General features: G+C 36.3%; 1 protein-coding gene across 1 annotated transcript in view; it reads right to left on the reverse strand.

Annotated features, from left to right (window-relative positions):
* Window positions 1-15,236, reverse strand: part of LOC582776 (adenylate cyclase type 5) — a 143,256-nt gene that overhangs the window by 55,371 nt on the left and 72,649 nt on the right. Inside the window, exon 4 of the mRNA XM_030990224.1 lies at window positions 13,822-13,933. Within this exon, the coding sequence (XP_030846084.1) occupies window positions 13,822-13,933 (112 nt within the window). The remainder of the gene's footprint in view (window positions 1-13,821; window positions 13,934-15,236) is intronic.

The following is a 15,236-nucleotide window of genomic DNA, read 5'->3' on the forward strand; positions in this document are numbered from 1 at the left end:
ACCAATTAACTATCGAGCAGTCATACAGATATCTATGATCAAAGACATCTCAATGACTTTGTTATTTCACATGGAGACAATTTGAAGTAGGAAAAGGTTAACAGTAATAAAGAAAGCCAAATGTCAGATAGCATCATAAAATCCTCGCTGCACAAGGCAAGATCCTCTTCATCTATTTTAGAGAGGAAGCGCTGACCATTATTTCAGAAATGATGCCAACAAATTAACATTGCTTACTAGTATCCCCACAAATCATAACAAGTTTAAAATTAAATGTTATTCTTAATTGCATCTAATGTATCCCATCATGTTCTAAGGGATAAACATTGCATGAAGTATAATCTCTGATAGATTAAATCCTGGAGCACATCTGCATAACCAAAAGTTAATTAACCATTTTTCACTCGTGTGAATCACCCCCATTTTTTCTTAAGTGAATGGGGCCTAACATACTTGGTTGCCATTAATCAATACCACTAAATGGTTACATCTCTATGTCCTAAACCACAGCTCATCCACGCAGTCCGGTCCATTGAGCTCTGAAGTGATTCCTCGGTTGCCACATCAGAGTAATTCACCATCGATTGGAACCAAGATAAAAATCGGCACATTCCAACACTTCTACCGGACAATTAGTCCCAAAAGGAGAAAATCGACGAATAACGATTTCTTTTGTCAAACGAGTTAGCTTACATGCACTTAAAAGTTGCGTGATTACTGTAACAGGAGACAATCAGAGAAATCTGAAGTGTGTGGTCAAAATACAATATAGTCGAGATTCAGTGCGTCATGTCCAGTATAACAAACACCTACGTCTTTTCAACTTCTTTCTTCCAGAAATGAAAATATCTTGCTATGACCATTTAAGTTAATCTAAGAATGTTATTGATATCAGAAACAACCTTGCACCATTACAAATCAGCTTTATAGGGAATGTTTGAGAATATTGATTTTTAGAATATTACCATCTTACAGAACAGAAATGAATTATTTGGGGATTTCCCCCAATTGTACAGGCTTGGGGCAACAGTGAGAATAGATGTAAGCATTATGGTAATAGGCCATTTTCGTAATGTTATCAAATTGAATGCACAAATCTTTGTTACGTGCCACGTTACAATTATTTCATTCACCTGTTTTGAAGGATTATATTCAAATAGTCAGAATGCAAATTGCATGAATTAATTGTTGCTAGGTAGGAAAAAGATTATGGCTTGTATATATCAGTATGCAATTCGAACTATGACAATTAAAATGCAATTATTCTTAACAGGTAAAGGAAATAATTAATAACAAGGCACTTAACAAAGATCTATGTATTCAATTTGGTTACATTACAAAAATGGAAAATTGTCATACAATTTCATAAAAGATAGGAAACAACAATATTTCTTCAAATTCCATCACACAGGTATTTGGAAATAAACTGTGAACAAATTTGACAGGAATTAAAAGAGTAAAGAAAGTAATTATATGATGATACAAACCTTGATTAGGGATTTCAATTAGTTCTGGGGAGTGTTTCACAAAGACTAAGATCGACTTTAAGTTGGACTTATATGGCAGACCATTCATGCCACTGTTTGCTCTCACCATTTACTGGCATTGGTCTCTCAAGGAATGTAACAAATCATGGTCACAAAATTTCGATAATTCATTATCAAAGGAAAAAATATTATCTGCAGATCATAATGGTGAGAGCAAACGATGACATGAATGGCCTGCCATAGTTAAGTCCAACTTAAAGTCGATCTTTGTCTTTGTGAAACACTCTCCTAGGCTTTCATGTGGTGTTTCTAGTTTGATAGAAATGACTTCATATATAAGAGCTTAAACTTGTCAATATTTTGCTACTTATTAACTAACATCAAAGCAGAGATGATTTTTTTTCTCTTTTCTTTAAAGAAATATATTATTCAGTTATTTATCTATTCATTTATTTATCAATCTATCTTTCATTTATGTGTGTTATTATACTTATATATTGATTAGTTAATTCATCTATTTACTAAAGTATTCCTTTTGTTTTTAATTCATTTATCATTTTAAAATGTTCATTATATTTTATCTCATTTATTTATTAACTATAATTCTTTTATTCATCTTCTTTCTTAGTTCTTTTTTTTCTTCTTTTTTTCTTCTTTACAGGTCTTTACACCTACATCTTCTAAACCACAAAATGTGAAATAGCAATGGACATGCTCCTCAGCGCTATTGTAGTATTCATAAATGCAAATTCTGGGGGCCAGGAACACTTATCGGCAGAAAATTCACTTTGGGGAATTTCCCTGATTTTCTTGAGGTATCAATGCTCTGTTCACACTCAGGAATTATTATATTATTTAAAATTGCAAATGCCTAGCTCACTCCCGATTTTGTGCATGAATGACGAAAGTAATTGTACTCAAATCGTTCCTTATTTCCACAATCCTCTACACTTTATTTGAGGATTTACTGACAAAACAATAGGGTACTGAAATTGTTTTAGACTTCATTTCTTGGAACCGTTTGCAACAGCCCTTTTTTTTGGGGGGGGGGGGGTTAAAGTTAGTCATACATTGAAGAAATGCTAAGAGTCATTCCGCACTTGGGTTCCGCACTCAGGTTTCAACTCACCCAGTAAGGAAACACATCATCTGTTTGGAGCATGAAAAGCATTAAATCATACTGTATTTTACAAAGAGTCAACACCCTCGTGGCTGCAAACAGAATAATGGCATATGAAAGTCATGAGAAAAAAATATTGAAGTACAAATCAGTTTGAAGGTCTTCTTCTGATATCCGATATTGTCTCCCGAGATTCAAAATGGCATTAACTTGACACAATACATTCCTTAGTGAGATATACACACCCTTGTGACTTCAACCAAACTTAATCTTTATCTCCTATTCAAAAGAAAAGCTCTTAAGGGGGTATCTCACTGAGCGGCGAATGCTTGCGAACGTAGCTAATTCGGGTTTCTCCAGGGTACGTAACAGGTTGCAGAAGGTTCATAAAAGGTTACAAAAAGGTTGCAAAATGGTTCGTAAAAGGTTGCAAAAAAGTTCGCAAACAGTTTTTCTTGTATGTTCAAATTTTCTTTGCGAATTAATTTTTCCGCAAACAGTTGCAAGCATTTGCAAAAGAGTCGTAAGCCTTTGCGAAAGGTTGTTTCGCCAACGCTAACGACCACATTACCATATGGTTCCAACCCATTGAGTACCAGGAGTTAGCAAAAGCTCCCAAACATTCACAAATAGTGGCAAAGGATTCACAAATGTTGCTAATTGTCAACATCACTGAAATTCGCTGATTTTTGCCAACATTCGTCAGAAAAGTCTAACGTCTAAGAAAAAAATATGTAAAAATGAAAATGACAACAAAATCACTATAAACAACAACAAAAAGAACAAAGCTTTTTAAACAGGAGGTCTTTTTGGGCTTGGCTACTGCTGTGTATTTTTGTCCACAACTCCAAACAAATATCTTTAAATGGATTTCTAGTAGCTGTCTACATACATGAGCATGTCTCAATTTCAAGAACCTTTTTTTCTAATTTGGAGAAATATAAACCAATGCACCTTGACACCCCAAGCAATTTTTCTAGCATTACACGGAACTTTCATTTTTATTGAGATAAAAAGAGCTGCAGGCTTGTAAGTTTTGAGACACCTTTCTCCTGCTTACTTATTTGTAAAGTATTTTTCTTCTCGTTCAAAGACAAAGGAGAATGAAAGAAAGAATATAAAAGCATTGAAACTTTACATTTGACACATTTTTCTCTTTTGTTTACTGATTTATGAACATATTGCAATCAACAGCACATATCCTCGGGATAACCTACATAAAATGTATTTCTAGAAAACGAAATATATTCCATTTCAACTGTTTGTTGCTTTGTAAATCATAAAAGTACTTGTTGTCAGTAAGGTTGGTGAATGTCAGAGGTAATGTCATCTTGTCATAACATAATATACAGTAAATGGCGGGTATGTAATGGGAGCTGGAGGAATGAGGCGAAATATTTTTTTCTAGCAACCGTCGTTAAAAGTGATATCGATGGGGGAAGTACATTTGTGATTCAAATATATTTGCTGTGGGCACTCCGGTAGGCGGTTCATCATCATTCTCGCTTCAATTACAAAGAGGAATAATAAATGCTAGAGTGGGAAGAAGAAAAAAATAGAAATCAGCAAATTAAGATGCCCTCCCCTCACGATCTATTCTAGAATTTTAGCCAACATGCACCCAAAATGATAGAGACTGAATTACAGACACTGCATATTTTTAGACAAACAATATAATTTCACATCACCCTCATTTCCAGTAAGATGAGAACAATACAAAATGAAGGGGAAAAATAGGTCATCATTTACATACTCTATTATTTCGGTCTTCACTCTTATCTTAAATGACAGATAGAGAGACAATAAACAGGGCACGGAAAAATATCAAGTTTTTCGAGCCAGAAGGGCATTTGACGTACATGTCATTTAATACAAACTCAACATCCTTCTAACTCTAATCAGACAGCATCTAATTTGAAAGAAGAAATAAACTTTAAAAAAGCATACAATTTTTATCTTGTTGGTCAACATAATATGTTACGGAACTCTAGTGGTCATTAGTCAGATGGTCCCCCTTCCCCTCCCCTTGACCCTCATTTTGCCTTTAACTATGGACCTACTACATGCTTCAACTCCATCCCTCTAGCTCAAGCTCTGTATAGACTGTAAACCAGCGTAAACAACTCTATTTTCTGACCCCTCTAACAGGTGCGGAAATAGCGACCGGTCCCTGACCTGAATAAGTTATAGCCGGCCTCTTGCCGCCTAAGGGGGCGGTGGGCTTCATTTTTAAAGATGAAGTTGAGTACTGATCATACAATTACACTGCGAAGGAAACCGTCTACATATTGGGGAAGATCGATTGTGCAGTATCCAGTACAAAAAAAATGATACTGTGATGTTTTGGAATGATCAAAAGAAATTAAATGTACACAATTCTGCTGAGAATCACATGCACTGTGTACACAAATGAGTATGTGGGACTATACACAGTAGACCCACGTGTGGCATGAATGTTTGGTCAAAAATCATCATCTATTTCTCGTCATATTTTGAATAAGAGGGCTTTTGGAGGGGAAAAATCTTTTTTAATAGGTCATTTCTAATATGAAATTCTTCCAAAGTGACATCAACAGAATAAGAAAGCTCACAAATTGTTTTTCACCTGTACAAAAGTTGACATTGTCTTTAAGGTTCTTGCGAGGTGTATGATGGAAAAAAGGTTTTGCAAGAATGTGAGTGTATCTTAATCTACAATGGATGCTCACGTATCATCTCCGATCTGACATGAATTCACAATACTTAATACCATATCGTCCTTTACAAGCCAGAAAGGCAGTAAATATGTGCTAAGCCTGGCGTACTCTACACAATGGTTGCCAATATATGTCCTGTTTCAACATCCATGATAAGCAGCATTTTGCTAAAGAAAACTCCACCAAACTATCAAGAGATTATCTGTTTCCATTGCTTATGGGTGTGTTCACACCAGCCTTAGATATCTATCAAAGTTCATTACATCTCATCCAAAATGGCATTTGCTGAAGCATATTTCTGATAACTTGTTTTGATGGTTTTGACCGCTCTATTCATGTTGTACCATTTTTATTTCAATCAAAACATTAATTTGATTCTTTATTGACATATAAAAAAAAGCTAAAATGGATGGTAGCTACTTCATTTAAAGGTAATACAAAGTTTTGGGAAATTTTGAAAATTGGGTGGATAGTGATTCTTTACAATTTTGATATATTTGGATGCCCCTGTGGATGTAATAAAAGCACTAGAAACTTAGCCCCTAAAAGACTTCTGCTTTTGAGAAAAATTGAATTAAAAAAATTTACCCATGCTCCTGGTAAAATTTGATAAATTTCAAATAGTGCCTACGGCCGTACAATGGTAGCTGCGACCATGAAAATCTCAGAATATGTAGTTGTGATTTATAATTTCCAAACAGAAATAGCTAATTGGTCGATTTTAGTCAAGAAACATTGTTTTGTAGCTTAATTAATATCTTGACCTTGAGAGGGAGCTATACAACATAAAGAGTTTATTATTTACAATTTCATAACTTCAGACTAGATTTCAACCGCGACAACGACCACTGAATATTGTAGGATCACATATTCTTCCAATATGTTCATTTAAACCAAATTCATGACCCCATACCAAAACTTTGTATTACCTTTAAGTAGTCTTGTATCAAAAGAGCACATATTTTTAAAGTTATGAGCATTCCGATGCTATTTAAAAATGTATGCTTAAAGACAAAGACCAGTATTGGAACACCCCAATTTCAAAAAATGAAATGGAAGCTCTCATTACCAATCATGTAAAAGAATATGTTTTGACTAATACATGATGATAAAAAATTTGCCGAGAAACCGCCTACTAATTCATATACCGGTATTTGGTAAATTTGTTTCTCTCATGGTCTGTGAGAGATATAGGGTAGTCCCATATACATCTTTTTGTGTATAGTGCTTGTAACTTTACAAAGAATGGGCCAAATTTCTTATCATTTTGATGATTCCAGAACCTTGCAGATGCTAGATGCTAGATGATCAACCTTTTCTGATCGATTTCACAACGTTTCTTTCACAATGCAATCGCATGACCATAACTGGTCTTTACCTTTAACGCCGTACTGCATGTCCGCATTTAGCAGAATGGCACAACGCCCTTCTGCCTGCCATATGACGTTTTATCAAAAAACCTATCCTCCAATCATGGGTCATCTTCTTTTAGCACAATGCAATCTGATGTAGACGACTTCTTGTGATAAACATCCAAAGCTCGTAAGCTGAAAGCGAATGACCCTGTTCACACTCTCGGAGGAACCACTTGGTTTCCTACTGAGAGCGAACAGCCTCCTTCACATTTCAAGATTAATCAAAGGGCCCGGGACTATACTGGTTCAGATTCTCCATGGAATCACTTGGTTTCCTAGTGAGAGCAAATAGCCTTCTTCATATTTCAAGATTAATCAAAGGGTCGTGGGACTAGATAGCCCGGTTCACATTCTCTAAGATATCGCTTGGTTGCCTAGTGAGAGCAAATAGCCTTCTTCACATTGCAAGATTAATCAAAGGGCAGCAGGACTAGAAAGCCTGGTTCAAATTCTCGAAAAAATCACTTGGTTTCCTAGTGATAGCGAATAGCCTACTTCACATTTCAAGGTTAATTAAAGGGCCGTGGGAACAGGAGGTCTGGTTCACATTCTCTAAGGAATCACTAAGTTTCCTAGTGAGAGTGAATAACCATGTTCACATTTCAAAGCTAATCGCAGATCTCCGTACCAATAGCTTTGTTGCTCAAATGAAATTTGTTAAGAATAAAGAATTTAGAAAGTGAGGAACTTCTGCAGAATTTGAAAAGAAAACAAAAAAACAAATAAATTACAGAACAAAGTAACCCTGGTCCAATAAATGTGAATAGGGTCCATCTGACACAGAGCACTTTTACTTCAGCGACTATCACACTCATCAACACTTAGTACCTAATCTCTGTTGCTGCTTTTGGATACTCAGATTTCATGCATTTTGATGGGTGCACAACCTTAGGAGGTAGGAGCATTAAATGTTTTCAACTTTCCCATTGTTTCATCATCTGATGGTTGACATGTACGTCTGTCAATCGGCTATTTAGTTAGTCTGTCAGTCTGTGTGTTCTGGACAAGTTAAAAACATACTGGTAAGCATCAAATCTCATGGTGAATTTGACACCCTTCAGATTTTTTCATGCATTTTGATAATTCTGCAACCTTAGTTGGTTCACAAGGTATTTAATGGGTTTAACTTTTTAAATGTTTCATGAATCGATAGTTGACCTGTCATTTGTGTATCAGCTTGTCAGTCTGTTGGTCGGTCAGTCTATCAGTCATTCAAGTAAGTGTGTTCAGGAGAATTTAATGTATTACCAATATTTCCATATGTAACGATATTCGTTTAAAAAAAATAATATATATAATTGGCGATTGTTGTTTTCCCAATACAACTTACAATGGTTCCACAACACAATAATTGCTCTATGTATAATATCCTACACTATAACCCAATTCTCAAACTTCATCCCTGAACCCAACAGCACACCTAACCCTAAACATGACCCTATATAATCCTAAATGTTTGATGAAATAAAGCCTAGAAGCAATATCACTGGAGTAAATATCGTGCACTGTGCATTATAAATTCATTTTCATGTGCTGTTACAACACTTTAATCCAACAACAACAGTCATAAATCTAGACTTAGAAAATGGAGATCACCTTCTCCAAGCAATTAGTATATGTCACGAAAGTAAAACCCTTGCAAACATATAGGCGTGAAGAAAAAGGTCTAAGAATGTGAGAATTCTTGCACTTATATATATAAGTGCAATAAGGACGAAACAAGAACATCACCGAGAGCTGATAAGGACCTCCGACTCCAAACAGCTCTTTCATGTTGTGAAGAGTCTTACTACCGAAAGGCCTGCTCAAACCCTACCAGCATACCCTCCTGAAACTGATATAGCACGTGAGTTTCTGAGTTATTTCACCAGCAAAATAGGCAACCTTCGAGCTACATTGGAAATTACATCGCGGAATACTCGTGTGGAGAATGATATCCAGATGGATTGTCGGCTCGAGAACTTTAATCCTGTCAGTCAAGAGGACGTCTTGAAGATCATAAAATCTTCTAAAGTAAAATCATGTATGTCTGATCCGATACCAGCACAGGTCTTTAGGCAATGCATGGAGGAACTTCTACCAGCCATTACAGACATTACAAATCAGTCTCTGCAGTCAGGAGTCTTCCCTGAAGCTCTCAAGTCTTCTTTGATTATACCAACTCTTAAGAAACCTAGCCTTGATCCTGATTGTCTTCGAAACTATCGGCCTATCTCAAATCTTCCCTACCTCGGCAAGATCATCGAACGAGTTGCATGTCAGCAACTTATGACATATCTGAGGGACAACGCTCTGCTTGCTTCAAGACAGTCAGCTTACAGACCATCATTTAGTGTTGAAACAGCTCTGACCAGAGTGCAAGATGACCTATTGAAAATCCTTGATGACGGCAATGAAGCAATGCTGGTTCTCCTTGATCTTAGCTCAGCCTTTGACACTGTTGATCACAGCATCTTGCTGAAGAGGCTTTCAGCCTCCTTTGGCATCACCGGTGCTGTAAAAACATGGCTTGCCTCTTACCTGGAGGGAAGGGAGCAACGAGTACTCATCGACGGTAAGACGTCCAGCTCTGAAGTGATTAGATGGGGAGTACCACAGGGGTCAGTGATAGGCCCACTGTTATTCATCTGTTATACAACTCTTCTTCAGAGTATTGCAGAGCACCACAACGTTGAGTGCATGATGTATGCTGACGACCTGCAGTTGTACACAGCTATGACTCCTGCTACGAGACACGAGTCAAAAGAAAGACTAGAGTTATGTATCACGGAGATTCGCAATTGGATGAAGGATAACAAGCTTGTTATCAATGATGGCAAAACTGAAATGCTTCATCTAACATCATCCAGGAAGCGTGGCTCAAATCAGGAACTGTCTCCACTCACGGTTGGTGACACCAGCATTTCTAGCAGCACAACTGTTCGAGACCTTGGAGTTGTGCTCGATAATCACTTAACTCTACGTCAAAATGTGAACTCCATCTGTCGGAATGCATCCCTATCTCTCTACAAAATCGGAAAGATAAGAAATCTCCTCGACAATCACACAACTGAGATCCTTGTCCACTCATTCGTCACCTCTCTTCTCGATTCTTGTAATTGTCTCCTCATCAATCTCCCCAATAAAGACATCGCCAAGCTTCAGCGAATTCAAAATTCAGCTGCCAGACTAGTTTCTAAATTACCAAGGCAAGAGCACATCACTCCCACTCTACAGGAACTCCATTGGCTGCCCGTATCCCAGAGAATCCAGTACAAAGTCATCATTCTAACTTTCAAAGCACTTCATCAACTCTGTCCCAGCTACATATCTGAACTTGTTACACCTTACATACCCACTCGATCCCTCCGCTCTGCATCTCAACACCTCATTGAACCCACGAAAGACAGGACCAAGTCATACGGATCCAGAAGATTCTCATCTGCAGCTTCGCATCTCTGGAACTCTCTCCCCACTACTTTCCGAACCATCACAGACTTAACTTTCTTTCAATCTCAACTGAAAACCTACCTGTTTAAAAACGCTTTCTAATATCATTTAAACTGTATTATTGTATTCATCAAAATTTAATTACATTACTGTACTCTGATATAATTGCCTTCATTTCTCTGTAATGGATGTTTATAATGTTTGATTATTATTAATCTTTTCCTTATTTTGATATTTCTTTAGTTCATGAATTAGTAGTTATGTGTAATTTTGTTGTATTAATATTGTAAAGCGCATTGCTATTTTCTTCGATTATGAAATGCGCTATATAAGTCTAGGTTATTATTATTATTATTATTATATATATATATATATATATATAAAATGGTCTGACTCTTCAGATTGAAAACAATAACAAAAAACAAAAAATCAAGAAATGAAAGTAAATCAGCATCAATATCATACTGCAGTTAGGTTTCCTTGTGCATTGCATTCCAAGGCTATATCAGCATATAGCTTGGCAATAACAAATATGAATTTAACTTTGATGTTTACGTTTGGTTTCCAAACTACATTAGTATTGGCATTTAACTAAATTCCAAGAGGGGGACATTCTAGGCACAGGCAAAAACACATACATATATTCGTACAAATGGGACTGAGCACAGAAACAGCATTACACATAATACATACAGTGCAGAATAATGTGCACGGGGGAGCGTCAGAATTGGAACACAGACTTGCAGACGACAATATCTTATTTCTTTCTCCGTCTCTTTCTCCATTTTAATTTTCTTTTCACTTTTTCCCTTCCACACTACCACAAATCAATCAAGACCACATTGGGACTACATCTCTAGAGTTTGATTCCTGTCGAAAAAAACTTGCCAAGATATTTGATTTGGCCTGAAAACAAATTGGGAGAAGTCACATTTGACAGAACATAATTTACTGTCATTCTGCTTGCTAGACAACGATTGATTTTAAAATAATTGAGACCGAAAGTTGTCAATCGTTTTAAATCACACTTTTAAATTCTGGAGGGAAAAAAAGTAGATTTCAAATGATGTAATACCAAAAGCTGTAAATTTGACATGAGTTGTGTTATCGTTCTTCTCCCTAATTAAGACGGAGTCTTGTCTACTGTCTAAATCCCAATCTGGTATTTTGATAAAAAACAAACAAACAGAATACTTGATACTTATAATGAAGCTGGGAACGTATCTCTTAATTTGATGCATTTTAACCACACAACGTAAGCACGTCTTCAGCAGGTTTTTGTCATATGTTTTTTTACTTCGTCCTTACACCATGCAACTTGATATAAACATACATGTATACAAAAATCCCAGTACTCTGTGCTTTATTTCAACTAAATATTTTAATGAGAAATAAATTCAACATCTTTAGTTGCTTAGCTTACATCTATATTATTATTGTTTTTTAGTGTCCATTTGGATCCACAAAGGTATTTCATCATTTACTTTAAGACAAGTTAATGCCCTTCGGGCACAAAACAGATTATACTACATAATCTAATAATCTTGTACCTGCTATAGCAAATAATTTGTATTTCCCAGTTTCACTTAAAGCAAGGCCCTCAGGATATTACATTTTTGCCAAAACTTTGTCGGGAAGTTTTATTTGTCACCTACAAATGCATGAACTCACATCCAACGTGAATCATCACAACCACAAAAGTAATTAACAGTGATCTTAAACAACCAATCAAACCCCTGCTCTGTATGAAACATGACAGACTAAGAAAGCATATAAGTATAGGCAATCATCTTTAAAAGGGAGGAAAGGGTGAGAGAGTTCATACAAACCTTAACCCATTCACAACTGACTTCTCTCATTGCCATTGTCTTTTAACACTTTGGTTGTTTTCTTCGCCTGTCTGCACAGACATCCGTAAGTCGGGGAGGAACTAATTGACGGAAGGATTGCTTTGTGCAACACATCTACTTTGTAAAATCATGTCTGGTCCTGATGAGCTCCATGACAACTCTTTTAGCACTAGTAAAGATTATTATTGCACTGAAAACATTTAACTAATAATCTTAATCATAATTAATAGTCTCAAGCATTAATTCTAAGTGCTCTCAATTTGTTAAATATTGTTTTGCTATTTTTTTGTTTTGTTGTATTAATCAGATATTGTATGTAAATTGTTATATGTTTTTATGAGAAGTGGAAATAAATTGAATTAAATGAAATAAAATCTTGAAGCCTTTGGTTTATCTATCCCATGATGAATATGGTACCGAGAGATTTTTTGTTTGCCACAAAAAGGGAAAATAGAGGAGACATCCAGATACTGTAGGCAATGGGTTTAACAACATCTGTAGATGGGTTTTACCTATAGAGTTTTCTTTGATGCATTATAAATGACAAACCCTGCTTGCTTTGAGTACATGTACCTTGTACCTGCATGCTGGGATATGGCTTTTATCTTTGGCATCCTTAATTTGATTTTGTTCCTAATTGAAGAGATGAAGGAGTATCTAGAAGATTAATTGAGTAGCAATTTCTTCCCATCTTGACCTTATACCAGCGTGGGTAGGCTTGGTTCCAAGGGTCACATGCAATGAATGTAACTTGCTCTTTGTCTCTTTAATTTTAATCAAATTCCTTTGTTTTAAAAGTGTATGGCTCATTCTCTCTTTATGTGATTAAGTCTCTCTCTCTCTCTCTCTCTCTCTCTCTCACACACACACTCACACACACACACTCTCTCTCTCTCTCTCTATCTCACTCACTCACTCACATATACCCTCTCTCACTCTCTCTCTCTCACTTACTCACCCAAACACTCCCACTCACTCACTCACACACATTCTTTATCTTCCTCTCTCTCTCTCTCTCTCTCTCACTCTCTCTCTCTCTCTCTTCATTTCTCTCACTCTCTTTATTTCTCTATCTCTAAGATATCACATGCCATACATTTATATAATTGCTTGTGTCCTCATGGTATTTCATTTTTTCAAGTAGTGTACTATGAACAGCCTCTATGTATACCTGTCTCTCCCCCCCCCCTCGCTATCTATTATTGTTTCTTCTAACAGCATTTCTTTTTTGCAGTTGTTTAGGACGTCATACCTGAACACAATTTTTATAGTAATAATGACATCAACATGACAAAATATTGTTGATTTTGATGGACGACAGAACTGGATAAGAATAATACACTATACTCATATGTATCAAATCATTACACATGAATGATTGAGTATGGGTCAATTCATCCACACCCCTAGTGTCGTCAGTGTTGGATATTCTCACCAGGGTTTGGCACCTTTTGCGTTGGTGCTGAAGAAATGTATTTCACTTGTCAACACTTGACGCATCAATGCCGTCCATCGCTACTGTCATTGTGAAATTATTACTCCATGCCAGTGTTATCGCAATTCAGACTGCAATATTTTCTACTAGATGTATTTCAGTAATGTATATAATGAGTCAAGTACTAAAAAAAACCTGATATAAGCACCCATATAAGGAAAGCTCTTTTTTGTTATTAAAGAATTGGACAGATGTTCCTTCTTCATACTTGTAACTTTTATGAATCTTTTAAAAGTATGCAACTCTGTATTCCTGAGGAATACATTTCCAATTTTAAAGGTTGAATAGAAATACTGCATGAAAAAAATTGGTTACTGGAGGAAACATACCTGTGCTAATCTGTCAAATCTAGCAAAGAGTTCGTTGAGGAGTTTGACGAGCTCTTGAGCTGTACAGGTTGAGGATAGCTTTGTGAAGCCTTCAATGTCCGCAAACAGTATACTGAAATGGAGAAGAAAACATAAACTCAGTCACCATATCTTACTAAAGGGCACAAAATGATCTGTATGTCTTAGAACTGTGTATAAGTTAATATACATGAGTGTACAACGGTAAGCTTTGACAGGGAAATGATCAGGTAAATGACAGACATTTATTTTGTTTCTCTCTCCGAATCTAAATTTCATGAGGGTACTATCTCTTTCTCTTTTTTCTTCCACGCCATCTCTCTCTCTCTCTCTCTCTCTCTCTCTCTTTCTCCTTTGTATACTCTCTCTCCCCTTCTCTCCTTTTCTCTCCCCCTCTCTCCCACCCTCTTTCTCGCCAAACCTCAACGTCCATAATTTTCTCTGCCTCTCTTTCAACCAGTCACATTCTAATTCTCCATATCTCGATATCTATCCATATGTACCTCTGCTTTTTCAACCCATCTTCTTTCTATTCATATTCCGCTTTGCTCCTATATCCAACATCAGCCATGCTAAAAAACTCACCTTTTTCTTCTTCTCTCTCTCTCTCTCTCTCTCTCTCTCTCTCTCTCTCTTTCTTTCTTTCTTTCTCTCTCTCTCTCTTTCTCTCTCTCTCTCTCTCTCAACCACAACTTCCATCTCTCACAAGCTATCTCTACCTCTTTCCCGCTACCACTGTCTCCCTTATCTCCATCTCTTTCTTCCTCTACCCATTTCAATCCCTCTTCCTTCTCTTAATATTATATTTTGCCCCAATACACCTTCAGCTATGCAAGAAACTTGCTTATAACTCAATTACATCAGAATCAATTACATGTACATGTAAATTATATTCAACCAAGCTCCCAGGTTATGATATGCAACCAGTGATATATACGCCATTGCCATTCATGCAAAACCATAATGTAGAGACTGTGTCTTACAAAACTGAGTAATACGTGATAGTGAATTCTAAATTTTACGAAGTGGAGTTGAGGAAAAAATTATGAGTGCAGGAAAAGGTTAACCAAGTCTATTTGATACCTCAATACATCATCTTTTCTTCCTTTACAAGAATACAATTTGCTGCTAGTTATAATTCATGCTGTAATTTGTCAATGGTAAAACAAGCCGGCGTGGAAAAAGAATACTATCAAAGTTTGAATTTTAAAAAGCTGAAAGAAATCCACATCGAAGGGAAGTTGCAGCGTGTGATTGATTTTGATAGCACGTGTACACACAGCTGGACAAACTGAAATACAATCCAAGCACTGTCTTTCATTGACAAGTTAGTGCGTGATTAAACATGATGTTTTTAGACAATTACGTGTATATATAGAATGAAGGAGAACTGAATG

This window comes from Strongylocentrotus purpuratus, unplaced genomic scaffold (genome assembly GCF_000002235.5).
Source record: "Strongylocentrotus purpuratus isolate Spur 01 unplaced genomic scaffold, Spur_5.0 spur5_scaffold_19, whole genome shotgun sequence".
In the NCBI taxonomy this organism is placed as follows: Eukaryota; Metazoa; Echinodermata; class Echinoidea; order Camarodonta; family Strongylocentrotidae; genus Strongylocentrotus; species Strongylocentrotus purpuratus.